The sequence below is a fragment of the Mustela nigripes genome, chromosome 14 (genome assembly GCF_022355385.1).
Source record: "Mustela nigripes isolate SB6536 chromosome 14, MUSNIG.SB6536, whole genome shotgun sequence".
Classification (NCBI taxonomy): domain Eukaryota; kingdom Metazoa; phylum Chordata; class Mammalia; order Carnivora; family Mustelidae; genus Mustela; species Mustela nigripes.
This window is the reverse complement of record NC_081570.1, coordinates 44151638-44179060: the sequence shown is the minus strand read 5'-3', so window position 1 is coordinate 44179060 and position 27423 is coordinate 44151638. Positions and strand designations below refer to the sequence as shown.

General features: G+C 37.6%; 1 protein-coding gene across 3 annotated transcripts in view; it reads left to right on the top strand.

Annotated features, from left to right (window-relative positions):
- USP24 (ubiquitin specific peptidase 24) overlaps window positions 1–27423 on the top strand; it is a 136447-nt gene that overhangs the window by 10408 nt on the left and 98616 nt on the right. For 2 of the 3 annotated variants that reach the window (XM_059374865.1, XM_059374864.1), the window contains exons 2-5: window positions 19116–19281; window positions 20874–20941; window positions 24375–24518; window positions 25149–25271. In XM_059374865.1, the coding sequence (XP_059230848.1) occupies window positions 19116–19281; window positions 20874–20941; window positions 24375–24518; window positions 25149–25271 (501 nt within the window). The remainder of the gene's footprint in view (window positions 1–19115; window positions 19282–20873; window positions 20942–24374; window positions 24519–25148; window positions 25272–27423) is intronic. The other variant, XM_059374866.1, reaches the window with a different exon arrangement.

The window sequence follows — 27423 nt, the reverse complement described above, 5'->3', positions numbered from 1 at the left end:
TTTGTTATTAGTATTTTAGGTTTTGTGGTCAGTTTTACACTGGAGTGGACTGTCTTTGCTAAAATAATACTTAAAAAAGTAGTAATTTTCATTTTGTAAGATTTACTCTTCATGGTGTTTTGCATTTCAAATATTTTGGTGAAATAGTAAAAACTATTTCATTAGTTTGTACATCATATTTGTTTTTGAGAAAATGGCAGTTATCTATTGAGCAGTTGGTACTATCAGTGTTGAAATTATGCCAGGCCCCACCAAAAATGTGTGTGTGTGTGTGTGTGTGTGTGTGTAATTTGTACCATAGAAGCAATTGGTTCATGTTCTGTGTGCAGATATACTGACATCTGTAGAGAACAGTAAGTGGGTCCTATTTGCTATTCATTACTTTGACATTTTTATGGTGAGAATATAAAACATATCTGTGGTAGAGAAATTCCAAGCATTTGTTAAGGGAGGATCAAAGATGGGAAGATCAATGCAGAATTATCAGAGATTCAAGGGTTCACCCAGTTCATATCATAATATAGGAGACTAGTATCAAGAATTCTTAGCAAGATACACTTTATAAAACAGAAAAATTATCTGTAGAGCTATTTCCTGCCTTCCCCTCTCCCTATTCCTAGCAACAGAACTGAAAGTTGTAAATTTAAGTATTAAAATGAAAGATTTGTTCAGAGCTGGAAGGGGCCATAGGGATCTTGTGTTAAAAAGCTTGTCAGTTTAGGGATGAGGACCTTGACCTTGGATCGTTAGCAAAGTCAGGAAGGGAGCCTAGCTTTCCCCCCTCGAGGTGTGTTTTGTGTTCTTTACCATGCTTTGGGACATGAGGAAGGCTGACTGCAGGTCTTTAATATATCCTTCCTCATAAACTCACGTATTTGAATCACTACTATTTCCTCTGTTAGATACTAGTTTGGGTTAAGTAGGCAGAGTTGACGTTTAATCCACTTTTTCCTCTCAGACTTTTTTTTTTTTCCTAAGATTTTATTTATTTATTTGACAAACAGAGATCATAAGTAGGCAGAGAGGCAGGCAGAGGTGGCGGGGGATGCAGGCTCCCTGCCGAGCAGAGAGCCCGATGTGGGGCTCAATCCCAGGACCCTGAGACCATGACTTGAGCAGAAGGCAGAGGCCTTAACCCACTGAGCCACCCAGGTGCCCCCTCTCAAACTTTTTATCTTGTTTTCTCTTTCAGCATTTTTTTTTTTTAATGTCTGTGGCTACTGATGTTTCTAGAAGGTGGTAAGTGTTGAGGAAGGAAAGGCTGAGCAAGTGCTGTCACTTGTGAAGATGTGTGTCTGTCTACTTGGCATCCTTGCACAGCTGACAAGGATTAGTGAACTCCTGAGTCTAACCACAGTTGCACCCATGCATTGGGTACTTAAAAAATAAGCATAATAGGGGCGCCTGGGTGGCTCAGTTGGTTAGGCAACTGCCTTCGGCTCAGGTCTTGATCCCAGGGTTCTAGGATTGAGCCCCACATTGGGCGCCTTGCTCAGTGGGGACCCTCCTTCTCCCTTTCCCTCTGCTGCTCTGCCTGCTTGTGCTCTCTCGCTCTGTCAAATAAATAAATAAAAATCTTAAAAAAATATAAGCATAATAGTCAATATGCAAATCTCTTGAAATAGTATACCGCCTAATTTGTCTTTTTTTAAGTGTGTATCTTTTACTTAAAATTTTTTTCTCTATCATACAGTGTTTATTATAAATATCAACTGGGATGTTTTACACACTTGTAGATTTGAAATTAAACGTTCTGAATGATAAATTGGAGAGGTATTAATATGCTAAAAATGTAACAGTTTTCCTTAGATGATATATTTTAATGAACACAGAAATAAAATGCAATCTTTGATTAACTCTTTACAGAAGAACTTTAAACAAATGAGCCTTAAAATATTTCAAGGTTTGTATTTTGTTTTTTGTTTTTAATGACTCCTTGCCTCTGCACATGTCTTTTCTCCTACCCAGCATGTCCTCCTTGTCCCTCTTTCCCCTTCTCTTGCTGTACTGGACTATGAGAGTTAGTCCCCAGTGCTGCCTATGTGACATCCACGTGACCCTGCACTTGATCCTTCCTCTACAAAGTAGATTTCACACGGGCTCCGTGTTGACAGATATAGGTAATGAACGCCGTCCTTATTTCAGTCCAGCTAGTCCTGGGGCACTCTCATTTGCTAACCTACCACATGCACTTTTGATCAGGTCTGCTAATGGTTGGCTAGTAGGGCTTGATATCTTCCATTATTTTTCTTCCACTTACTCTTCTGTTCTTCCAAGTTAAAAGTCCCTCCTTAACTTTGAATAGAGACTTACATTCTCTTGCCACAGCATTTATCTGTTACGTTGGAATTATTCATCTACTTGTCAGCCAGACTGAACTGTGGGTCTTGAGGACAGGGTCTGATTTTCTGCATTTCCCATGAAGTTCAGGGTAACACTTGACATAGGAGATGCTAAATTAAATGAAAGAATGTGATCTGGAAAATATGGAGTTTGCATCACCATTCTGGCACACATTTTCCTTCATTCAAGCATATCACATAACCTCTGAAAGCTAATCTTGCCTAAAATAACCTCCTCCATAGCTTAAAGGCTATGCTAATACCAACGCTTTGATAATCCTAGGGCAGATTTCTGTTGAGGTATTTACCTTGTTTTACAGTTTGCGGAAAGGAACTTTTTTTTGAACTGTTGCCAGTAGTTCAAATGGGCACCTTGTTGGACACAACACATGAAATTGGAACTTTGGTATTCAGTACCACTCCCTGTGCTTTATAAATTGTTATATAGCTCACAAAGAAAAATACCGCACACAGGAAAAAACATGATGGCTGCTAAAAGAAACAGACTTTTTTTTAGCCTTAGGTAGGACTGTTTTTATATAGTTTTGTTGCATGGCTTTGTTGAGCTCTACTTCAGTAAGGAGAAGATTATTGCAGAGATTGTCATTTTTGGAGAAGAAAGGGCAAACATGCTTTCAGTAGAATTAAAACAGGAAACTGATTTTTATTGTTAGTTTTTGTTTCGGCTTGTCCTATTTATTGGTTTCATTTATCACTATAATAATGATGATGTTACTATTAATCTAAGCAAGTTTATTTTGAAAGAAAGCTATTAAGATGTTGTTTGTTTTTTACCCCACTTTTCTCAGCCAGTGTGTGTGTGTGGGAGGGGCAATGTGCAGAGGGGAAGTAGGAGGAGGAAAGAAACAGTAGTATGGGAACCATTTGTTTAACACTGAACAAATATTTATTGAATGCCTTTGGCTGTAGTCTGGCCTCTGATGGCGAAAACACAGTTCCTGCTTTTAAGGAGTTGACAGCCTATTGCAGTGGTTTTGAATGGTGGGTAAGGATGGCCAGCACCAGATCAGAATCAGTTGGTTTGCTTTTTCAGAATAGCTTATCCCCAGCAGAACCTCCAGCTATCTCAGGAGATTCTGCCAGAGTAGGGAGTATTAGGTAAGAGTACTTAATAAAGTGTTAGAAAAGGTACATGTTCTGAGGTCAGCTACAAATCCAATGTAGATATATTAGCTATATTTTTCCCAAGTTTTTCATCTTGAACAGTTTCCAACCTACAGAAGCAACAGTACAACGAACACTTGTGTACCCTTCACTTTGATTCAACATTTGCTTTAGCTCTGCTCTCTCTCAAGGCACATACACATACACAGCTGCACATACACACGCACAGACACACATACACATGCGCGCGCACTTACACTTTTCCCCCCCTGAACCTTTTGATGATAAGTTATAAATGTCCTGACACTTGACTCCTAAATACTTCAGTATGGATCCCCTAAGGACAAAGACACTCTCCTACAGAACCACAATACCATTATCTCAGCAAGGGAATTTAACAGTGATATATTCATATTCTCCATTATTTAGATCATATTTAGATTTCTCCACTTGGACCAAAAATATCCTTTGTAGACATTTTAAATTATAACCCAGGATTGAATCAAAGATAGTGCATCTCATTTAGTGATTATGTCCCTTTAATGTGGATTCTAGAATGGACTTTGTATCTTTTTAGTCTTTTGAGACTGACATTTTTAAAAAGAGCCCAATTCTTGTATTTTTTAAAGATTTTATAATTGAGAAATATACCAGGAAGTTTTATCATTATCTATTAAGGTAATAAGGAAAACTGAACAAAAGCATTAACTTCTTCCATGACATAATTTGTTCCTCTTTAGTATGACTGTACTTTTAATCATCTTTATTCTGACTTTTATAGAATTTTAGCAATTTTAGAGCCAGAAGGGATCTTGGATCTATAGGTAAAGTGTTTTCATTTTACAGATGAAACTGAAGTATGGAGATACCAAGTCTCACCTAAGAATGTGGTCTCAAAATGTTAAAAGCTTCTGGTCACTTGGACATACTTAGGCAGAGGCTCTGGGATTTTCTGGGGATGTAGAAGAGAATTAGGTATCAGATAAATGTTTAGACATTGAAAATAGGATGGAGACAGGATGTAGCTCCTGTCAGTTGAGTAACATGATCAAACTGGGATGCCAAACCTGTAAGCTGATAAAGCCTAACACACCTCAGTGTCAGATGTTTGGAAATAGCGGCAGGCTCTTCAGTTACGCTGCACTCTGTCTTGGGTGGCAGACCCTTGCATACACAGTTCTCTGTGCCTAGAATTTCTTCCCCTTCTCTCTTACTTCATAAGAATTTTTTTTTAAAGATTTTATTTATCCATTTGACAGACAGAGATCGCAAGTAGGCAGGGAAGCAGGCTCCCTGAGGAGCAGAGAGCCCAATGTGGGCCTCGATCCCAGGACCCTGAGATCATGACCTGAGCCAAAGGCAGAGGCTTTGACCCACTGAGCCATCCAGGTGCCCCAGCTTCACAAGGCTTTATTAGGTGCTTAACATCCATCCATTCAACAGAATTTATTGAGCCCCTACTCTGTGTCAAGAACTGTTGGAGATAACGCAACAAACAAAACAAAACTTCTGCCCCGGCGAAGTTTATATTCTAGGTTTGGGGAGGCAGACAACAAACAGGGTAACTAAGTAAAGCATGGGCCATCAGATGGTAAGTGCTATGGAGAAAAATAAAGCAGAAGGTGGCGGGGCAATCGTGCTGGACTGGGGCTGGCTGGGTATGGCTTGGCCCTCTTAAAAGTCCGTCATTTGGAGAAGGCTTCACTGAGGAGGGCGTACTTGAGCAGAGACCTGAAGGGGGTAAGGGAGCAGGTTTCGTGCTTGTCCGAGGGCAAAGCACTCCCAAGTTAGAGCTCCGCAAACTTGTTCTGTATAGGGCCAGATGGTCAGTATTTGAGGCTCTGCAGGCCATACTGTCTCTGTTGCAGCTCCCCAGATCCACTATTGGAGTGCGAAAGCAGCCATGCATGACATAAACCAACAAGAGGGTCTCTGCACTGATATAACCTTATTTACGGAACGAGAGAGTGGACAGTACTTTGCCATCTCTTTGCGATCTCTGTGCCTGCTAAGCACAGGGAACACCTAATGCAAGTGCCCTGGTGGGCATGGCTGGGGTGCTCGTGGAGCCAGCAGGCAGGCTATGTAGCTAGAACTCAGGAAGGAGGGAAGAGCAGGAGATGAAGTCAGAGCTGAAGGAGAGGGCAGATCCTCATGAGGGCCTCAGAGGCAACCGTGATGATGCCTTTTTGTCAGAATGAGGAAGGCAAGCCTTGAGGGTTCCAAACAGGAAGATGTCATATTGTGGGAAAGATCCAGAGTTTGTCATTGAACTTACTAATTTAAGATGCTTATTAAATATCCTAGTGGAGGTATCAAAGAAGGAGTTGGATGGGTGCTTGGAGTCAAGGGAAGATAGCTATATTGGAGCTGAACTGTGAAAACCTTTAGCTTAGAGATGGTATTTTCATCATTAGACTAGGGGCGACTGCATGGCTCAGTAGGTTAAAAGCCTTTGCCTTCTGCTCGGGTCATGATCTCAGGGTCCTGGGATCAAGCCCTGTATCAGGCTCTCTGCTCATTGGGGAGCCTGCTTCCCCCTCTCTCTCTGCCTCTCTGCCTACTTGTAATCTCTCTCTGTCAAATAAATAAAATCTTAAAAAAAAAAAATCATTAGACTGAGAGCACCTAGGTGGCTCAGTCAGTGAAGCTTCTCTTTGTTTCTGTGCAGGTCATGATCTTAGCATGGTAAGATTGAACCCCACATGGGCTTCATGCTCAACAGGGTGTCTGCTTGAGATTCTTCTCCTCTGCCCCTCCTCCTGCTTGTGCATACATGTGTTCCCCCCTCTCCCCTCCAAGGGAATAAATAAATCTTAAAAAATATAAAAATTAAAAATAAACCATTAGACTATGCATTCTCAAAAGGGCTAGTAGCACTCCAAAGGAGACTCTTGAGGAGTGAAAATAATCTTAACTGTTATAGTGGTTTGCTCCAAATCTCAAACCTACCCATCACAAATTTATTCTTCAGTATTTAATTAACAGAGATGGGATGATTGGGGGAAAAGTGTTGAAAAAAACTTCTCAAAGAGTGATAATGAAAACAAGGTTGAGAACCACCAAGGGCACAGTTGAAAATCCACAGGTAACTTTTGATTAGCCCAAATTTCACTCCTAATATCCTGTTGACCTTAACTAATAACTTAAACAGTTGATTAACACATATTTTGCATGTCATCTGTATTATATACTATATTTTTACAACCAAATAAGCTAAGGAGGAGATGTTATTTCAAATCATAAGGAAGAGAAAACACGTTGACAGTACTTAACCGTATTTTTCAAAGTGAACCCATACAGTTCAGGCCTGTGTTGTTCAAGGTTCAAGTATATAAGATGACAACTTCTTATGAAAACCTTTGTTTCTGAATAATCTAAATACGTGAATAACCAAGAGTATGAAAGGAAGGGACCATGAGAAATGTCAGCTTTTATAGAAAAGTTAGGAAATTTTCTTCTGCTTATAGCAGAATGAACTTGAATTCTAAGAAAAACAATTTGCAATAATTTCAGTAACTAATAGAGTGTATTAGTAACTTGGGGACTGCCTACACACTTGCTATCATCTCTCTTTTTCCAGGAAACAGTATTTTAGGAATCATTTTCTCTAGTCTGAAATAACAGAAGGAATATCAGATCTGCACATCACTGTCTCTGAATTACTTGGAAAAATATTTAATAAGTAAGACTGACAATCTCAAGATTAGTGAATATTATAAATTCATGACTTGGAAGAGCACCTCGGTGGCCCAGTCAGTTAAGCTTCTGCCTTTTGGCTCAGGTGGTGATCTCAGGGTTCTGGGGTGGAGCCCCGCATCCCATCAGCTCTCTGCTCAGCAGGGAGTCTGCTTCTCCCTCTTCCCCTCACCTCTCTCTCACACTCTCTTTTTCTCTCTCTCACATAAATACAGTCTTTTAAAAAATCAATTCATGGGGCACCTGGGTGGCTCAGTGGGTTAAGCCTCTGCCTTCGGTTCAGGTCATGATCTCAGAGTCCTGGGATCAAGCCCCGAATCGGGCTCTCTGCTCAGAGGGAAGCCTGCTTCTCCCTCTCTCTCTGCCTGCCTCTCTGCCTACTTGTCAGATGATTAAATAAAATCTTTAAAAAACAAATTCATGACTTGGAATCAGATGTTCATGTTTTCATGTTTTTCCTTAACTACTCGACATATATGATGCAGTTTGTTTATTTTAGATAATCTGTTTTGAGAAATCAATGGAGAAAACAGTTTGCCATCTTCGTTTTCCTGTACATTAATCAGAAATATGGACACTGAAAAAAAGAAATGTAGACACTCTTTTGAGTACATTGTTGGCTAATAAAATAGCTCAGTAATTGAATTTAGTAGTAAAAGAAACGATGCAGCGTTGCCAAACACCCTCTCTTTAAGTTGAATAATTTTCTTTATCTGTCTTCGTTGAGTCAGTGGGCAGATAGTTTATTTCTAAACAGGCTATGCCAACTTGAGTAGGTTTTGCTTTCTTTGAACAAAGAAGACTTAAATTTTAATAATACATCCATGTTGAGTTCAAGATTAAAACTTGAGGTAGTTTTCTAAAATAAATATTAAACTCTGTTATTAACTTAAAAGCTTGTGCAATGCTTATTTTAAAGCTCATTTGCAAGGGTTAATAAGTTACATTGTTTTTTGTACTCAGCCACCAACTAAGGTAGTGCCTATATTTACGTTGGTTTATCTGCAGTTTTCAAACTGGCAAGTTTCTGGATATAGGTAGTGACATGTATGAACATACCTAATTGTAAATATAAAAGGAAAGATATTTTTGTCAGAATAACCTACTTGTTCAGTCTAAAGATCTCCTTTAAAGATCAAAACTGTGGAGGTATATTTATACTATATAGTGACAGCATTTGGCAATACTGTGGAAAGCTTTATAACTCTACTTCCAACTCTGTAAGTTGGAAATACTTTACTGAGTATAAAATTGCCCTGTTAAGTAAGTAAATAGTAGATAGTAAGCCTTATTCTGAACAGTGTGCCAATAGGTGAAATTGTCATCACGACTCTTTGAATCCCTAGCAGGTTTATAGCACTATGAAGTATTACGGAAGTTACAGAAGCTTTGTTTAATATTTTCATTTGTATTTTGGGGCGTAAGTAAGATTATTTAGGAATAGGCTAAATTATGTATCCAGCAATGTTAATTGTTTTTATTTTAGTCCTAAACTGGCTTATTCAGAAACCACAATTTAACAATATGAACTCATCTATTATATTTCTTAGGTGATGAAATAAAAACACAAGATTCAGTGTTACTAGAAAATTTTCAGGTTAAAAGTGACATTCAGGAATTGTTTGCAAGTTCATTTCTCTATTTATTGCCTGGTGACAGAATCGTGCATGTCTAACAAATGCTGAATTTATGTATTATAGAACATCTTTTAAAATTTTAAATGAAATTGATGGAATATCATAGTAAAGACATTACTTCAAGTGGTCAAAAAGGCTGAGTACTGAGGTTTTATTAATATGCTTGAAAATTAATACTGGTTTTGAAATAATACTCTCTGTAAGCCTCTGTCTAGAATATAGTCCCCCTTAAACTTCTTCAGCTGCGTACACATCCCTCCCCAGTGCACATGTGTGCACAACATCCACAGGCTAGCTTGGATGCCCCCTCCCTGCTCTGCATTCATGTGTCCTGCTCTTTAAAGACAAGAGTTGTATCTTTATCTGTGTCTCCAGTGCTGAGCACCTTGCCTGGAACTTACCAAGTTTATGATAAATGCATTTCTAACCCATTTAGAACCAGTAAAAATGAATGGTTACTTGAGAGTCATTTGGATTTGGCATCTGATGAGGAATTAGTGTATTACATTCCTTAGTTCTTATTAAAAGCCCAATACCATATTTCCGTTGGGAGCTGTGTTGCAATAGGACAGTTCTGAGCTGCTTTGCATGTGTTCTCTTGCTCAATATGTAATTTTTGCCAAGGACAGTCTCTACTTAAAGTGATGACTCAAAATATTAAACCAACTTGAAAATGGGTTCATGTCACTATTTCTTCCTCTCTTAAGATTCCCTATCTCTTTGTGTTGGTTGGCAGCAACCTCCTCAAAATGTAATTCTGCTCTGTATCATTCATTAACCCTGTTAATGAATCATCACACCTGTTCTCTTTTTTTCAAGATCAAGAATGGTAAGTGCTTAGGAGGCAACATGAGACTTTTTGCCTCTTAGATCTCAGATATATTATTTTTTAAATTGCTGTTTTCAAACTGTCAAATGGGTCTGTGTATCATTTTTATTATAGATCATTAGGTACAACTCTGTGTTTTGAAGTTCTTAGATATATTTATGTACTTATTCATGTTTAGTGACCATAATCATTAATTCCTTAATCAGCTTTTTAAAATAACAGCCTTATTGAGTCACAATTCACATACCATAAAGCTCACCCTTTTAAAGTATACATTCACAGAGTTTTGCAGCCATCACCTCTCCTTTAGAATATTTTAATTGCCCCCCCAAAAAACCTTATGTCCAGTAAAAACCTCTGCTTTTCTCCCTCCTCCCATCCTCTGGCAACCACTAATCTACTTCCTGTGTCTGCGGATTTGTCTGTTATAGACATTCATATAAACAGAATCATATAGTATATGGCCTTTTGGTCTGGCTTCAATTTATTGTAATGTTTTTTGGATGTCATTCATGTTGTAGCATGCTGTCAGTATTTCATCTATTTTTAGGGCTAAAAATATTCCATTGTATGGATATACTACATTTATTCATTCATTTCAGTGATATTTGTGTTTTTACTGCTTTTTGACTTAACTGTCACCAATGCTGCTGGGCACATTCATGTACAAGTTTTTGTGTGGACACACGTTTCATCTCTCTAGGGTATATCTAGTAAATGTATCAATGGGTACAATTGCTGTGTCATACGGTAACTGCAATTAACTTTTGAGGAATTGACAGCAGTCTTGCAAAGTGGCTGCACCATTTTATATTCCAACCACCAATGTATGAGGGTTCCAGTTTTTCCACATTCTCACCAATACTTACTTATCTTCTTAATTTTAGTCATTGTAATGTATGTGAAGGTGGTATCTTTAGGGTTTGATTTGCATATCCCTGAGGACCAGTTAATACTGAGCATCTTTTCATGTCACTTTAAAGGTCACTTAGAACTTATATCTTCTTTGGAGAAATGGCTGTTCAGATAGTTTTTTTGGTTTGTTTGTTTGTTTTTTTGTTTTAAGTAGGCTGCATGCCCAGCTTGGAGCCCAGGGTGGGGCTCGAATTTAGCACCCTGAGATCACAGACCTGAGCTGAGATCGAGTTGGATGCTTAACTTACTGAGCCTTTCAGCACCCCAGTTTGTCCATTTTTTAATTGAGGTGTTTATTTATTGTTGAGTTGTAATAGTTCTTACTTATTTGTTTGTTTTAAAAGATTTTATTTAATAAGAGCTCTTTTTTAGATAAAAATTTTTTTATCAGATATGAAAGTTGCAAATATTTTTTCCCATTCTGGGATTGATTATCTTTTCACTCCTAATGATGTCCTTTGATGCATAAAAAGGTTTTAGTTTGGTGGAATTCAGCATTATATATTTTTTCTTTTGACATTGTGTTTTTGGTGAAATCTAAGAAATAATTGCCCAGTCCACAGTCATGTAGATTTATTTCTGTGTTACATTTTTAGTTAATTTGTGTATGAGGAAGGGGTCAAGTTTCATTCTTTTGCTTGTGTGTATTCAGTTCATCCCGCACTATTTGTTGAAAAGGCTAACCTTCATTGAATTGTTTTTATGCCTTTGCCAAAGATTCATCAAATTTTATTGTCATCCTTGTTGAAAATCAGTTGACCGCAAATATAAGGGTTTTATATTTTTGAAATCTCAAATTGGTTCCATTGAACTGTATGTTTATCTTTATGCCAGTACTGGATTGTCTTGATTACTACAGCTTTATAATACATTTTAAAACTGAGAAGTATAGATCCTCAAATTTTATTCTTCTTTTTCAAGATTATTTTGGCTGTTCAGGGTTTTTCACATTTCTTTGTGAGTTTTAGAGTCAGCTTGTCAATTTTTGCAAAGAAGACAGTGGGAATTTTGATGCTTATTGTTTTGAATCTATAGACTAATTTGGGAATTATTGCTGTCTTAACAATATTAGCTTCCAATCCATGAATATGGGATGTCTTTCCATTTATTTAGGTCTTCTTTAATTTCTTTGCTGTATTATGTGTTTTCAGTGTATGAGTGTTGTACTTCCTAAGTATTTTATTCTTTTTGATGTTATTATAAATGGAATTTTCTTAATTGTATTGTAGGATTATTATTAGTGTATAGAAATACAATTGAATTTTGCATATTGATATTGTATTCTTCACCTGCAACCTTGATGAACTCATTTATTAGTTCCAGAAGGTTGTTTTGTTTTTTGATGTATTCCTTAGGATTTTCTGCGTACAACATTGTGTCATCAATGAATGTAAATAGTTTCATTCTTCCATTTCAGTATGAATGAAGGCCTTTGTTTCTTATTTTGCCTAAGAGCTCTAGCCAGATACTCCAGTATAGTGTTGAATGATGGAAGCTGTGAGAATAGAAATCCTTCTTTTTCTTGACTTCAGAGGAATGCATCCAGTCTTTGACAATTAAGTATGATGTTAATTATAGACTTTCTTAGATGCCTTTATCAGGTTGAAGAAATTCCCTTTTTGTTGAATTTTTTTTTATCATGAAAAAGTGTTGGATTTTGTGAATATTTTTTCTGAATCTGTTGAGATGATCATGTGTTTTTATTTTTTATTCTGCTATGTAGTGTATTGATTGATTTTTGTTTTCTAAACGAATCTTGCATGCCTGGGTTAAATCATACTTCCTCACGTGTATAATCCTTTTTATATACTGCTGGGTTTGGTTTGCTGGTTTATTATGAAGGATTTTTGTATTAATATATTCATGGGGATATTGATCTGTCCATGTATTTTTTTAAACTGTGGTAAAATATTCCTAACTTAAATTTACCATTTTAACCATTTTCAAGTATAGTTCTGTGGCAGTAAATACATTCCATTGTTCTCTGACCATCACACCATCCATCTCCAGAATTTTTTCATCTTCCTAAACTGAAACTATATATTCAGTAAACAGTAACTTCGTATTCTCCCTTGCCTCCAGCCCTTGGCAACCACCATTCTATTTTCTGTTCTATTAATATGACTACTCTTGTTACTTCATATACATGGAAACATACAGTATTTGTACTTTTGTGACTGGCTTATTTCATTTAGCACCAGTGTCTTCAGGGTTCATGCAGGGTTGTAGCATGTATGAAAATTTCCTTCTTTTTAAAGACTGAATATACTACTGCCTATAAATACCACATTTAGTTTATCCATTCATTCATCAAGCATCTATCATTGTGAAGTATCTTTGCCTGGTTTTAATATCAGAGTTACACTGACCTCGTAAAATAAATTGGTAAGTGTTCCCTCCTTTTTGGGGGGGATGGGGAAGAGTGTGAAGGATTGATGTTAATTCTTCTTTGAGAGTTTGGTTACAATTGATCGGTAATGGCTTCTAGCCCTGGCCTTTTCTCTGTGGGAAGCTTTTGATTACAAGCACTCCATTTACTTGGTATAGGTCTATTGAAATTTTGTTTCTTCTTGGGTCAGTTTTGGTAGTTTATGTCCTCCTAGGAATATATCCAATTCATGTATATTATCTAATTTGTTGTCGTATAATCATCAATAGTATTCTTTACAGTTGTTTTTATCTTTGTAAGGTCAGTGTTGATATCCCCTCTTTTGTTCCTGATTTTTGTAATTTGAATCTTCTCACTTTCTTTCTTGGTTAGTCTGGCTAAAAATTTCTTTTTTTTTTGTTGATCTTTTTAAAGAACCAACTTTTGGGTTTAATGCCTCTATTATTTTTTCTTTTCTTTCATTTGTTTCCACTGTAATCCTTATTATTTTTTTTCCTCCTGTTTTCTTGGGTTTAGTTTGCTCTTTTTCTACTTCTATAAGGTTCATGGTCAGGTTATTGGTTTGAGATCTTTCTTCTTTTTAAAAAAATCTTCCTTTAATCACTGCATGATAAGTTTTGTTATATTTTAATTTTCATTCATCTCAAAGCACTTTCTAATTTCCCTTGTGATTTTTTTTTTTTTGACCCAGTGGTATTTAGAAGTTTGTTGTTTAATTATCACATGTTATTAGATTTCCCAAATTTCCTTCTGCTCTTGATTTCTAATTTCATTCCATTGTGGTCAGAGAACACACTTTGTATGATTTAATCCTTTCAGATTTTTTGAGGCTTGTTTCAGGACCTAACATGCTCTGTCCTGAAGAGTGTTCTGTGTACACTTAAGAATATATATTCTGCTGTGATTGGCTGGAATAATCTATAAATGCCTTTTAGATTTAGTTAGTTTGTAGTATTATTTATTTAACTCTTCCATATCCTTGTGATCTTCTGTCTTGTTCTCTTGTTCTGTTACTGAAAATGAGATGTCAAAGTCTCCAACTATTCTTGTTGAAGTATATATTTCTGTCTTAAATTCTGTCACTTTTTGCTTTCTTTACTTTGAGTCTCATTTGTTACATGCATACATTTTTATAATTGTTATGTCTTTCTGATGGATTGTTTTATCATAAAAAATTCCTTGTCTTTAGTAACATATTTTTGTATAATACGTGTTTTTTTCCTGATATTAGTGTAGCCAGCCACTACAGCTCTCTTTTGGTTATTCTTTTCATGGTATGTCTTTTCCCATCCTTTTATTTTATCTATCTGATATTTTGATCTTTTTTAGAAAATCATTATGAAGTATACCTTTTAATCTTTAGTAGTATCTTTGAACATCTACTCTGACTCATACTGGTATAGCCATTTTTGTGTGTACATGATATATCTTTTGCATCCTTTTAGTTCAGCCTGTTTGTGTCTTTGAATCTGAAGCATGTCTGTTGTAGATACCATAAAGTTGGATCATTTTTTATTCATTTTATTTTTAAATTCTATCTTTTTTTTTTTTTTTTTTTTTTTAAGAGAGAGAGAGTACATGCATATGCACATGAACTGGGATGTGGTGGGGCGGAGCAGAGGGAGAGAGAGAATCCCAAGCAGGCTACACACTCAGTGCAGAGCCCAACACGAGGCTCGCTCTCACAGCCCTGAGATCATGACCTGAGCCGACATAAAGGGTTGGATGCTCAATCAACTGGGCCATTCAAGTACCCCTAGTTGGATCAGTTTTTAAAATTCATTCTGCAGATCTCTACCATTTTCATTGGAGTGTTTAGTCCATTTATATTTAACATATTACTGATAATTATAACTTAATTGATAAGACAAAATTTACATCTGCCATTTTGCTCTTTGTCTTCTGTGTCTTATGCTTTTTTATTCCTCTAATCCTCCCTCCATTGCTCTTTTGTATTAAGTAGATGTTTTTGAGTATACATTTTTAATTTCCTTGGGTTTTTTTGTTGTTTGGTTTGGTTTTTTGTTTTGGTTTTGTTTTGTTTTGTATTACTGGGTAGATTTTTTTAGTTATTTTCTTAGCAGTTGCCCTGTGTATTATAATTAACATCTGAATTTGTAGCAGTGTAGTTCAGATTTAACTTAATTTCAATAGGATACAAAACATTGCTCCATTAACACAGTTTTATAATTATTGCTTTCTGCATCAGTTTTTTAAATCAGATAGGAAAAGAAATGCTGCATTAATACTGTCTTTATATGAGAGAGAGTGATGGGGGCCTGTGGAGTTAGTTCCTTTCACATTTATGCATTTTTAAGAAAATGAAGTCTGTAAAGAAATAGCTTTTACTGGGACGCTTGGATGGCTCAGTTGATTAAGCAGCTGGCTTTGGCTCAGGTCATGATCCCAGCATCCTGGGATTGAGTCCCACATGGGGTTCCTTGCTCTGCAGGGAGCCTGCTTCTCCCTCGGTCACTCTGTCTGCCTGTGCGCACGCTCTCTCTCTCTCTCTCTCTCTCTCTCTGACAAATAAATAAAATCTCTTAAAAAAAAAAAAGAAATAGCTTTTACTGGAAAATAGTTATTAAAATGTCGATGTGGTTAATTTTTAAGTGGTGGAATTAATGGTAGGTCTTACTTTTTGCTATACATATTTTCTGTATTTCCTACAAAGTACATGTATACTTATTTAGCAATTCGAGACAAAAACATAAAACTATTTAGAAGCCATTTTTTTAAAGATTTTATTTATTTATTTGACAGACAGAGATTACACGTAGGCAGAGAAGTAGGCAGAGAAGCAGGCAGAGAGAGAGGAGGAAGCAGGCTCCCTGCTGAGCAGAGAGCCTGATGTGGGACTCCATCCCAGGACCCTGAGATCATGACCCGAGCCGAAGGCAGCGGCTTAACCCACTGAGCCTCCCAGGCGCCCCTAGAAGCCAATTTTTAAAAAGATTTTATTTATTTATTTGACAGAGAGAGAGAGAGAGAGATCACAAGTAGGCAGAGAGGCAGGCAGAAATGTGGGGGAAGCAGGCTCCCTGCTGAGCAGATAGCCCAATACAGTCCTTGATCCCAGGACCCTGAGACCATAACCTGAGCTTAAGGCAGAGGCTTAACCCACTGAGCCACCCGGATGCCCTAGAAGACAAATTATTTATGTTACCAACTAGAATGGGGTTTCAGTCCAAAAGTAGAGCATACTAAGTATAATTTAACTTTATTTTTATTTTTTTACCACTATAGGTACACCCCCACCTCTCTAGATTCATTAGGTTATACCTGTGTAAAATACTTAATTTTCTTAGATTCCCTCTGACTCCAAAATCCTGGGTCTTTATATCTTCATCTGACTAAATTGTTTTTATTTTAATTTTGTAATAATTCCAGATTTACAGAAAAGTTGCAAAAAAGTACATTGCGACTTTACCATAAATCTGGAATTTTTATATAACCTTTATTAGGTTCTTCAAATATTAACATTTTATCACATTTTCTTTATTATTCTCTTTTTGTATGTACACGTGCATCTGTGGTGTTCATATGTATATAAATTTGTGTGTGTCTGTTTTGTTACTGCTTTTTCTGAACTGTTGGAGAATAAATTGTAGACATGATGCCCCTTTACCCTTAAATACTTCAATGTGTGTTTACTAAAAATGAAGATATTTCTAACCTTTGCATGTTATCAAAATGAGGAAATTAACATTGATCCAGTATTAAAGTCCTCTGAAGCCAAGAAGTAAAGTAAAACAGGAACAAAAATGCCTGTTTCAAGATAACCCAGGAACCCATGTCTCAGTTATTTGTCGGGTCACTCTTAGTCTTTTATAACTTCGACATTTTTGAAGAATACAGGCCTAGTTATTTTTTGAGTGTTCCTCACATTGGGTTTCCTCGTGGCTAGTTTCAGGTTTTGCATATCTGGCAGGATGACCACACAACTAATGTTGTGCCTTCATGGTGCACTACTTCAGTGTGCACATGCTGTTCATCTCACTACTGATGGTAAAGACCCTTGCCTCTCTCCCAGGCTCCAGAGGAAGCTCTTAGCTCTTCAGTTGCTTGGTTTTTGGCTTATGAATAGCAGAAATTCATTTCACACTGTTCTGAAGGCTGAAGTCCAAGATCAGAGGATCCACATGGTCAGGTTCTAGTGAGGGTCCCCTTCTGGGTCATAGGCTGCTGCTGAACTCATTGTGTCCTCACCTGCAGGAGAGCAAGGAGAGGGCGCAGCTTTATTGTGACTCCTAGAAAGGCAACCATCTGGAAGCTCGTAGTTTTAGTAGCTACTAGGCGCATTCAGTGATTACATCTATGATTTGACCTATTAACTCCTGTAGAAATTAATGATAGATATTTTGTAGTAATGGCATAGTATGTCATCTGGTTGAATTTTTATTTTGTATGCCCTAATTCTACTTTGATCCTAAGTTATTAAATTTAAACATTTAACAAGTAAACATTTTTGAAAGAATACTAAAATCTTTACTCTTACTAGAGTTCCTTTAAGTAAAACTGTTTTGTTCACAGAACTTAGTAATTTCGTGTATTATATTTTAAAAGCTGAATTTCCCCCATACATTATGATTCTAAACCTATTTCATCCCCCCCACCCTTTACCTCCAGTTTACATTGTTGTCTACTTTGTTTTTAGTTTTTCACCACCTTGCTATTTTTTGTCTTATTTTCATCCCAGTTTAACCACAAACCTAAAAAAAAAAAAAAAGTGTCACGCTTCCTTTAGCTCTCATATGGGATTGAAAATCACTTTCTTCTGTATACTTTTATAATTTCTGCTTTATATTTATGGTCTTTTCTTTAACTGAGGCTAAAAGTAATTTTTTAATGGAATGATTTTATTTTCTAATGATTAAATTATAGAGTGAATTGTGAAAATATTTAGGTTTCAAAGAAACAAGAGTAGGTATTAGGCAGTTTGGGGGAGAGACCAAGGTTGCTTTATAACAGATTACTATGGTAAGAACTTATGGGAAGTCTAGCTGTTACCCTATTGATGGTTGAAACTTTGTTTGAATGAAGTATTTTTTCACTTAATAACACATATTAAATACCTGCTTTGTGTTGGGCACCAGGTTCTGGAGATAGTGAGGCGGTCAAAACCAAACAGGGTCCATGTCTTTATGGAGCTTGGTCTAGTGCAGCACACATAAAATATATCACAAATAAGTGTAAAGTCTGTGAGCAGTGCTGTGAAAGAGAAGTTCAGGATGGTAGGAGTATAAAATAATGCAAGGAATTCAGTATAGTTTAGGAGTACCAGAAAGGCTTTTCTAAAAGAGTTATGGATGCACAGCAGTTACATAAAGAAGCTGGGTGGGTGAAATTAGGAATAGTGGTATCTCCCTGGCAGTGGACAGAAGTAGATAGATTTGAGAGAAATGTAGGGAGTCTCATCACCAGGTCTTGGAGGGTAGAATGGTAGAATAGGGTTTTAAGAATGAGTCCTTGATTTCTGGGTATGCTGCTCTTCACTGGGTTGGAGATCACCTAAGAGGAAATATCCTAGAACTGAGGTTTGAGAAGCTCCAGTATTTAATGGTCAGGAAGAAGCAGTGTACCAAGAAGAGACAGAACAGAACAGCCAGACCCGCAGGAGGAGCACTGGGAGGTGTGCCCTCCTGGGAGTGAGGCCTGTGAGCTAGCATTTCAAGAAGAGGGAGTGGGCAGAGGGGCAGATACTACTGAGAAGGAATAGTGGGACTGAAACTGCTCATTGGATTTAATGACTTAGTGGTGGCCTGAACAACAGCCTCTGTGGGAGAGTAGGGACTCTGGAAGCCATACTGGTGTGGGGTCAGGGAAGAGTCAGTGTGAGGAGATGGAGAAGCAATACGGAGAACTCCTTGGGGAAACCTCTCCCTTCTGAAAGCAGGGGGAGGTGGTGTGCTCTTTCATAGATACTGAAGATCTCAAGAGATAGAAAAAAGAGGTGGGCTGGCCTCTTTGAGAGCCGGGGATGCCGCCATGACGAGAGGTCGCAGGATCTGAGATGAGATAGTCTGGCAGAAGATGTGACTATGAGAAAAAGATAGGGAATCCACACTCAGTGTTCGCAGCTCCCATTGGGGCAGCATCTGTTCTGTGTCCAAGTGAGACATTTTACAGTAGTCACTAATGAGTGTATTTGTTTTCTTACCATAATCCCTTTTTGTCAGAAGAATGATGAAAATGGAAACTGCTCAGGGGAAGGAATTGAATTCCCTACAACCAATTTGTATGAACTGGAAAGCCGCGTTTTGACTGATCACTGGTCCATCCCTTACAAGCGAGAAGAATCACTAGGCAAATGTCTGTTGGCATCTACCTATTTGGCCAGACTTGGTAAGTTCTTACACCGCAGGACACAGAAGGAGGGGATAGTTTGTTTGATAGGAGCCCTGACGTTAAACTTCACTCTTGTATGATCACCCCTCTGTATGATTTTTTTTTAAAGATTTTACTTATTTATTTGACAGAGAGAAATCCAAGTAGGCAGAGAGAGGGCTCTGTATGATATTTGATTGTTTATTCTCCTAGTCTTGGTATAGCCCCTGTGGAATAAAACCTTTGAATTCAGCCAGCTGTTTTCTTCTAGCTCCAACAGAGGATGAGAGTCTTTAAAATAGAATTTTTTTTTTTTTTTTTTAAGATATTGAGAGAGATCACAAGTAGGCAGAGAGGAAGGCGGGGGAGGGGGAAACAGGCTCCCCACTGAGCAGACAGCCTGATGTGGGGCTTGATCCCAGGGCCCTGGGATCATGACCTGAGCTAAAGGCAGAGGCTTAACCCACTGAGCCACCCAGGCACTCCATGCGTCCTTAAAATATAATAGAAAAGCTTTCTAGAAATTGAAATGAACGTTTTCTGCAAAAGCTTGGAGAACTTTAAGGTTCAATTCAGTGTCTTTTTATTCTTTAGGAAAAGAAAATAGTATTTATTTAGTGAACATTTTGTGCATATTAAATGTTTGGCACTGTCTTAAGAGCTTTACAAATCTTAAAGTAACAGAGTAATAAAATATCTCCAGGTTGGAAAATGGGTGTCAGTATAAGGAAGCTTCTAGACTCTAAATACATTGAAGAAAAAGTAATTTATTTTTTTCATATTCAGTTAATAAAATCAGATGACTTGGTCCACTGTTCTGTGATTTTTTCCCCCTCATTAAAATTGTGCATAGTTTACCACCATGATTAAATATGAGGCACATCAAAAGGAAATATTTTGACTGGGATCAAATTTAATTCTCACGGCTTTGTATGGCACCTTAGGACTGGCTTTTCGCAGCAGCATTCATTGTGTACCTATCGGGAGATAGGTACTACGCTACACAGTGGGTCTGAAAAAAAATGCGTCCAGCAGTATTTCCAATGACAAGGAAAATACTTTATTAAGTTTTTTTACACAGTGTATTCCAAAGGGTAATTTTACAGTGGATTCATTCATTCACTTGGCAAATACTAATCACCTGTTGTGTGCCAGGCACAACTCTGTGCATTTAATAACACTGAGTCCCTCGGTTTGTCTTAGGGAAGAAGAGTGATTTTGGTATCTGTTGAGAATAATTTGTGTTTTTATTAGAGCTGTTTAGGAAAACAACAGCTAGTAAGAGGCTGCTGTTGGTGTTAAGGCCTATTGTTTGAAGTTACTCTGACAATGGAAACCTAAGTTCAACCATTTCACTTTATTTATTATACTGTTAACAAATGTATATGAATTAATAAATATGTGAATATATTGGGCTCTTACAAATACATTAATACTGTGGTTGTCAGTCTGTTCCTTCATCAGAATATATATATTCTGCGTTTAATAATCCCTTAAGAATCAGGGCTCCATAAATAATTCCATACAAATGAATTTGGAATTGATATATATGATTTCTGCAAACTGCCCAAAATCGTAGTAAGGCATGTTGTTTCATTTATTTTACTAAGGTCTTTCCGAGTCTGATGAGAATTGTAAAAGATTTATGGATAGGTGTATGCCTGAAGCCTTTAAAAAGGTAAGGAAAAATGCACTAGTCTGGTTTTTTGGGAGGGGGTGAGAATGAATGGGCTTTTTGTTTTCGCTTTAGTTTTTTGCGTGGGACTAGTTTATGAGTCTTGTTCAATGGAGGAATCCCCTACTCAGAACAAAGTCAGTCCAAATTTGGGGCTTATGAATGATTTACTTTTATATTTAATTGTTTGTGCATGTCTTTGGACAGCTGTAACGTTTCCTTCCTTCTCTTTAATTGCCAAAAGATAGGCTAGGCTTACCTATGCGAGGAAATGATGCCATACTAATCTAAGGCTTGTGGCATTTAGAAAGATAATACTTCTTTATCAAAATACAAGCCATTTGTACTGTACTGATTGTTGTACTGAGACAGAAGAGGAATTTGAATAGTACAAAGTTTGACTGGGTTGAGTATGTTCCATGGCAAAATGGCAGGTGTGTTGCAGCTTCTGTGGCAGAGCAAGAGTCATGCGCTTCCTCCCCTTCTGGTCACATCGCTTACAAAGCGATTTTTCTTAACAGGGAGAATAGGAGATCACAGGACTTGTGTTTCAGAAAGCAGTCTAACTCAGCATGATTCCCTTTTCAGGACATGAGTCCTGAATTCCCCAAAGAGCAGGGACAGTGTCATAGACACTGTCGTTTTCCCCAGTGTGTAGCCAGTGCCTACCTCCAAGAAAAAGCTCAGTAAGTCTTTGCTGAATGAATGAGTCTCCCTGCTGTCTTGTCCTTCTGGGTTTTGACATCCATTTTTGTCCCATAGGCAAGGAAGTCACTAGATCTACAGATGGGTGAAGACTGTATTTATCTTGAACACAGCAAAATAAACTGTTCATTTGTAAACTATTATTCCCATCTACATATTGATAGACTCTCCCTTGATTCAAGGCGTACAAAATAACAAAATTAATTCTAGGAACAAAAACAGCTGCATCTCTGAAAAAAAGTGTGAAATTCTTAAAAATTGTCATTTGGGCAGAGATTACATGAAATCAAGACTTATGTTCATTTTGGGTGAATTCATCTACCAATTTATCATTTAAAATTATTTTAAGCTTTTACAAATTCTGTTAAGAATTACAGTAATTTTTTAAAAAATAGCCGAATTTTTGTAATGTCACATGCTGTGACACATTATGTTGTATGCATAAATTTACAGAGAAAGAAAATGCAGCTTTATTCAGAGTCATGGAGAAGGATTTATCAGTATAAAGACCTTTAGGTTGATCTCCAGATCCAGACAGCCCTGTGTCAACACAGGTCACTGACAAGTTACATATTTAGAGTGTATGACTGTAACTCGGTGCAGAAACACTTCAGAAAGCAGTTTTATATTATGTCCTCAGCTGTTTGTAATAGTGTAATAAATGGTCCAGCGGTTGGTTGCTCGGTTGTGTTTTTTTTTTTTTTTTTTTTTTTGTGGAACACTAGCACAAAGGTACCCTCTGTTACATGTTCAGTGTTGTTTATGTAAAACTGTGTATGTTAAATTCTCTTTACAGTTTAGAGCTATTAAAAAGGTTCTCCTTCGCATCAGTAAAGCATACTTTTTAAAAATTAAATCAGAATTTAATTTACAGAATTCTGTGTGCCTTTAGACTTGGCTACCAGAAAGCTCAGTAGCGTTTTATATAACTGGTATCATTTCCCTTAGCTGTGTTTCCTGGTGTGATGACCATCTCTCTTCCCTCTTTCTTGACTTTTCTTGCAAGACACATCAAATGTTTGATTAGAAGGAAGGGTGTAAGTAATAAGCAACTGTATGAATAAGGCACACCAAAGGGGCTCTTGTTGTGTCTGCCTTCTGTACCTTTTACCTTGAGGTCGGCCTGGATCCCATATTGTGTGTTCAAGCAGGGAAGGAAATAGAAGTCTGGCATACTTAAACCCCTGCATACTTAAACCTTGAGCACAACTTCCCCCCAAAGGGCTGCCTGTCTTTCCCCCGTCTTCTGCAGGATAGATAGACTTCCCTTTCCACATTCAAAACTGAACAGATGAGATTGCAATAGAGGGAGTGGTGCTAAATCCACATATATTTTATTTTGTAGTCCATGACCCTTCTCAAATGCCAATCGGCTTCATTTTGCTTTTTTATTTAAGTGGAGAAAGAAGATAGCAGGCAAAAAATTCTTGCCAAAAAAAAAAATAGTAACTCATTGGTTTATATGAAGTCGGTCTTATGACTATTACTCATGTGACCAAATAGTTCAGCTAATTGGTATTTAGAAATCTGGAACTGGGGTTTTTCTCTGCAGCTAAAGAAGTTTGGGCTCTTTTAAGCTGCTCTTACTAAGGGGTTCTCATTGTGACCAAGGTGGAATTTTTATTGCATAGTATTTTCCTTCTAAAGGGAAATCTTACAAAAACATGAAACCACCATACCAATTTGCCATTATTTTATTAAGTGATTCCCTTTGATTTCTCATTCCCCATTCCAGCAAGTTGTTCCTGCCTTAGATTTCCCCGAGGACTAGACTGAGGATTGGAGAAATCCACTGGTGGTTATTCTAGATTCATCTATGTGCCTTTTCCCTCCTTTTTAATGAATCTAAGATGCTGAGTGTAAGATGCAACATTGTTATATATTTTGTTTTATATTAAAGAAAAATAGCTGCAAAATGTTACAATGCCTTATCCCTTAGAACTTCTAGATTTACTTAAACATTTTTTTAAAAATTGAGTGTCCTTCTGTACATATCGAAAAGGAAATTATAAGTGAAAGGAAATTATCTAGTAAAGTATTTCTAAAATTTCTTTCAAATTCAGAGTCCCATTGCCATCTGGTCAGCAGGTGGAAAGATGCAGTCCTGTTTCTAAAATATTAAAAATACATCAAGAATATGTTCAAATCGTGAAATATAGCGCACATCTCTTAGATTCTAAGAATATTGGTTAATAGTGACAGCCAAAATATATTAATAATAATACCTTACTATTTACAAAACACTTTCACTTTTGTTTTATCTTTTGATACTCATCACACCTTTGTGAAGTGGATAGGAGTTTTGCTTCTTTAGACATGAGACAGCTGAGCCCCTGGGAACTTGGGTAATTTTTGTCCAAGGCCATACAGCTATAAAGCAGTAGTAGCTCCAGGATTTGGCCTCAGATTCTTACTTGCTCAGGTTCTTACTTGCTCTACACCATTTGACCTCCCCAAGTAATAAGGAAAAGTAGAGAAACAAAGGAAAATCTTCTCTTAAACCACCTGTTTCAGTTGAATTAAGGAAATTAACATTGAAAGGCAAAACTCATGTTGACTCTGAAATCATTGAGCGAGTAGATGGGCTGCAGGTTGTAGGCCTTTTAAAGCAAGTCATCTGTGTAAAAGTGATACTATGGAAATCATCTCATGATTATTCAAGATTGAACTGATAAACATTAGACTTCTGCTTTTCAAGTTAGACTCTAAAGCTAGCCCTTTGTTTCTGTAGCTCCTGACTTCGAGTGCTGTTCACAAATGGGGTACTGAAATTCATGAAGGAATCTACAACATGTTGATGCTATTAATAGAACTGGTTGCAGAGAGAATTAAACAAGATCCGATTCCCACTGGTCTCCTGGGTGTGCTTACGATGGTACAGTATCTCTAAAATATGAAGTACTCTGTGTTTTGATTTTGTTTAAAATACCAACTGTCCTATAACTTGTAATTAATAAAGAGTGATAATGATACTGTAAAATATATTAACTTAGCTTTTAGGGACCTTGCTTTTTTATTTTAAAAACAGAGCAGTCATTCATTCTGTGTTCTCAGTTTTAACAAAATACCTTTCTAATTTTAATAGCTTTCTCAGCTCGTAGAATAATTAAATTGCTTTCCCTCATGTCTTCCTGATTATTCACATCATAAATGCTTTCACAGGGGTGCTCCTGTGGTTTGGTTTTTGGCCTTTTTCCCTGACTAGTCCCAGTAGCTGTGTGAAGAAGGGGCCTTTACGGCCCTGCTGGCCGGCCGTACCGTGCCAGCTCCAGGACACCTGGCTGCGCGCCCTGTTTTCTCTCCCAGTGGCCACTGGACAGGAGGGGAGAGCTCTGCCTCACTCATCCGCTTCTCTGCACTAGCTTGGGAATTCACGCTGTTGGGATATTTCTAAGATTCCATTACCAAAGGAGTCCAAGGCTATATTTTTCTTCTTTTCTAATGCTAATATTTGTTGCTATAGAAATAGATAATAATAGTGCTTCTCTGTTCTCTTTGAATCTAGGCTTTCAATCCTGATAATGAATACCATTTTAAAAACAGAATGAAAGTGTCTCAGAGGAATTGGACAGAAGTGTTTGGGGAGGGAAATATGTTTGCTGTTTCACCTGTGTCTACTTTCCAAAAGGTAAACATGATCTTGTTTCGTCATTTTATAGAGAAATGTATTGAAAAAGATTTTATGTGCCACAAAAATTTACGTGGAAGGATTAAAACAGTCTGTGAAAAATGACAGATATTCCATATGGCTCATAAAATTGCTTAACTTTTTTTTTTCAGATATTGCGTATTTTTCCACAGCCATTAACGAGCATCATAAATAATTTTATAGATTTGAAATGTTTAGCGAAATGCGGAATGACCGCCTGACATCAGTGCCCTATTTATTGAATTGTCAGAACCCCAATTTAATGGGTGTCCCAGTTTCTTAGAGATGTTTGAGAAGCTAGAGCATGTGAAACCATTTGAAGTGGCTAATTATGCCTAGAAAAAATAATCTAGAAGGTACTCTCATGTATCATTTTCTTTTAAACTCCAGAAGCATTAAAGCTTTGGGGTTTTTTTTCTAAGCCAAGAACCAGTTATCTTGATTTTATATTTAAAGGCCTACAGTGTACCCAGTAACATTATACCCACAAGGAGTACATTATCTAAACATCTATTGGTCGAACTCTGGTTTTTGAGGAACTGTACAAAGGAGTCAATCAAGTAGATAGAAAACTTGACCACTGCTTTAGTCGAACCAGAAGTTTGGTTCAGTAGTTATATAAAGAGTAGTAAGCCATGGCTCCTAACTTAGAGCTAGCAGAGGAAATTTAAAAACCAAAACTTAAGGTACCACGGACAGAACATGCAGTCATTGTAATGCCGACTGCAGGAGGGGGTGGTCCGTGTTGTCTGGGAGGGTCAGGCAGTCCTTCGGGGAGGAGGGGATGAGGCCGAGTGGAAAGGGCAGTGAGTACACACTCCAGCGTTTGATCTCCACAACAACTCCATGAGCGGGGTACTATTTCTGACCCCATTTCATGGACAAGAAACTGAGGCACACAGGAGTTGAGTCCTTGCCCAAGTCCACAAACCTCATCACAGGAAGAACCCACGTAATCCAGCCTCATCTGTAATTGTATACAGTCTTTCCTCCCAAAATATTCAAACCTCGTCTGCAGTTGTGTTGTGAAGGTTGGATGACAACTGTCTACGCAGCCACTAACCCCGGGGGTTCGATATCGTTCAATATCGCCGGATATTCCTTAGCTTCCCCTCAATCTCCGCACGTGACATCCAGGACCAGAAAGGGTCATTCTGTGCATTTCCTCTCAGTACTGCACAGCAGTTCTCCCTCCTGCAAAGGCCTGAGATCATTCCCTTTCTTCTTGCCTTCTGAAGCATTTTCCTCAAGTTTTCTGTCCTTTGTTCAGTATCTGCAGTCTTTTTCTCTCTGTTGGAGCATTCCCGTTGTGTACCTCATGCTCTAGTCTTTCCCATCTTTAAACATTCTGCCTTGGACCCCACGTCCCTGTCTAGCTTCAGCATCATTCGCTGCCCTCCACACCCCTACCAGAGAAGATTCCACTTTTCTCCCCTCCCACTTGTTCTTTTACTGGTTATTCTGGAATTGTAACTTACGTAAGTGAAATCAAAATTTCATGAATATCTTTGTCCTCCTCTGAGCAGCACGTAAAGACCTTGGAATGTTTCATATGCTCATTCCCCACCTGACTGATTTACTCTCTGTCCCCTTGTTTTTAGCATGCAGTGTTTTAGTCCTTTCCTGTCTTGCTTTACCCTCAAACAGATACCATCATTGTTCTCTTCTATGGTGTTTTAACTTAGCCATATGTATGTACTGTCTCACTGAGTACCATTCCTTCTGTACCTATTCACTGGGATCATTTTTCTTCTTTCCGGAGTGCATTCTCCCAAGTATCTTGGTGGTTAAGTCTGTGTTTTTGATGGCCTGAGCTTTATTTGATTTCCCATGCCTCAAAGAATATTTTCACTGGGTTTTTAATTCTAAATTGACTGCTACACTTTCAGAATGTCAGAGGTACTATGTCAGTGTCTTCTGGCTTTGATTATTGCTGTTGAGAAGTTGGTGGTTGATCTGACTGTTGCTTTTATAAGAAGTTTGTTTGCTTTTGGAGATACCCTCTTTCTCTTTGATATTTGGCAGTTTGACTCTCCTGTGACTGTGGGTTTCTAAATCTAAGGACTAATGTCTTATATCAGTTCTGGAAAATTCTCAGCCATTATCATGCCTCTTCCCCACTAGTCAGTCT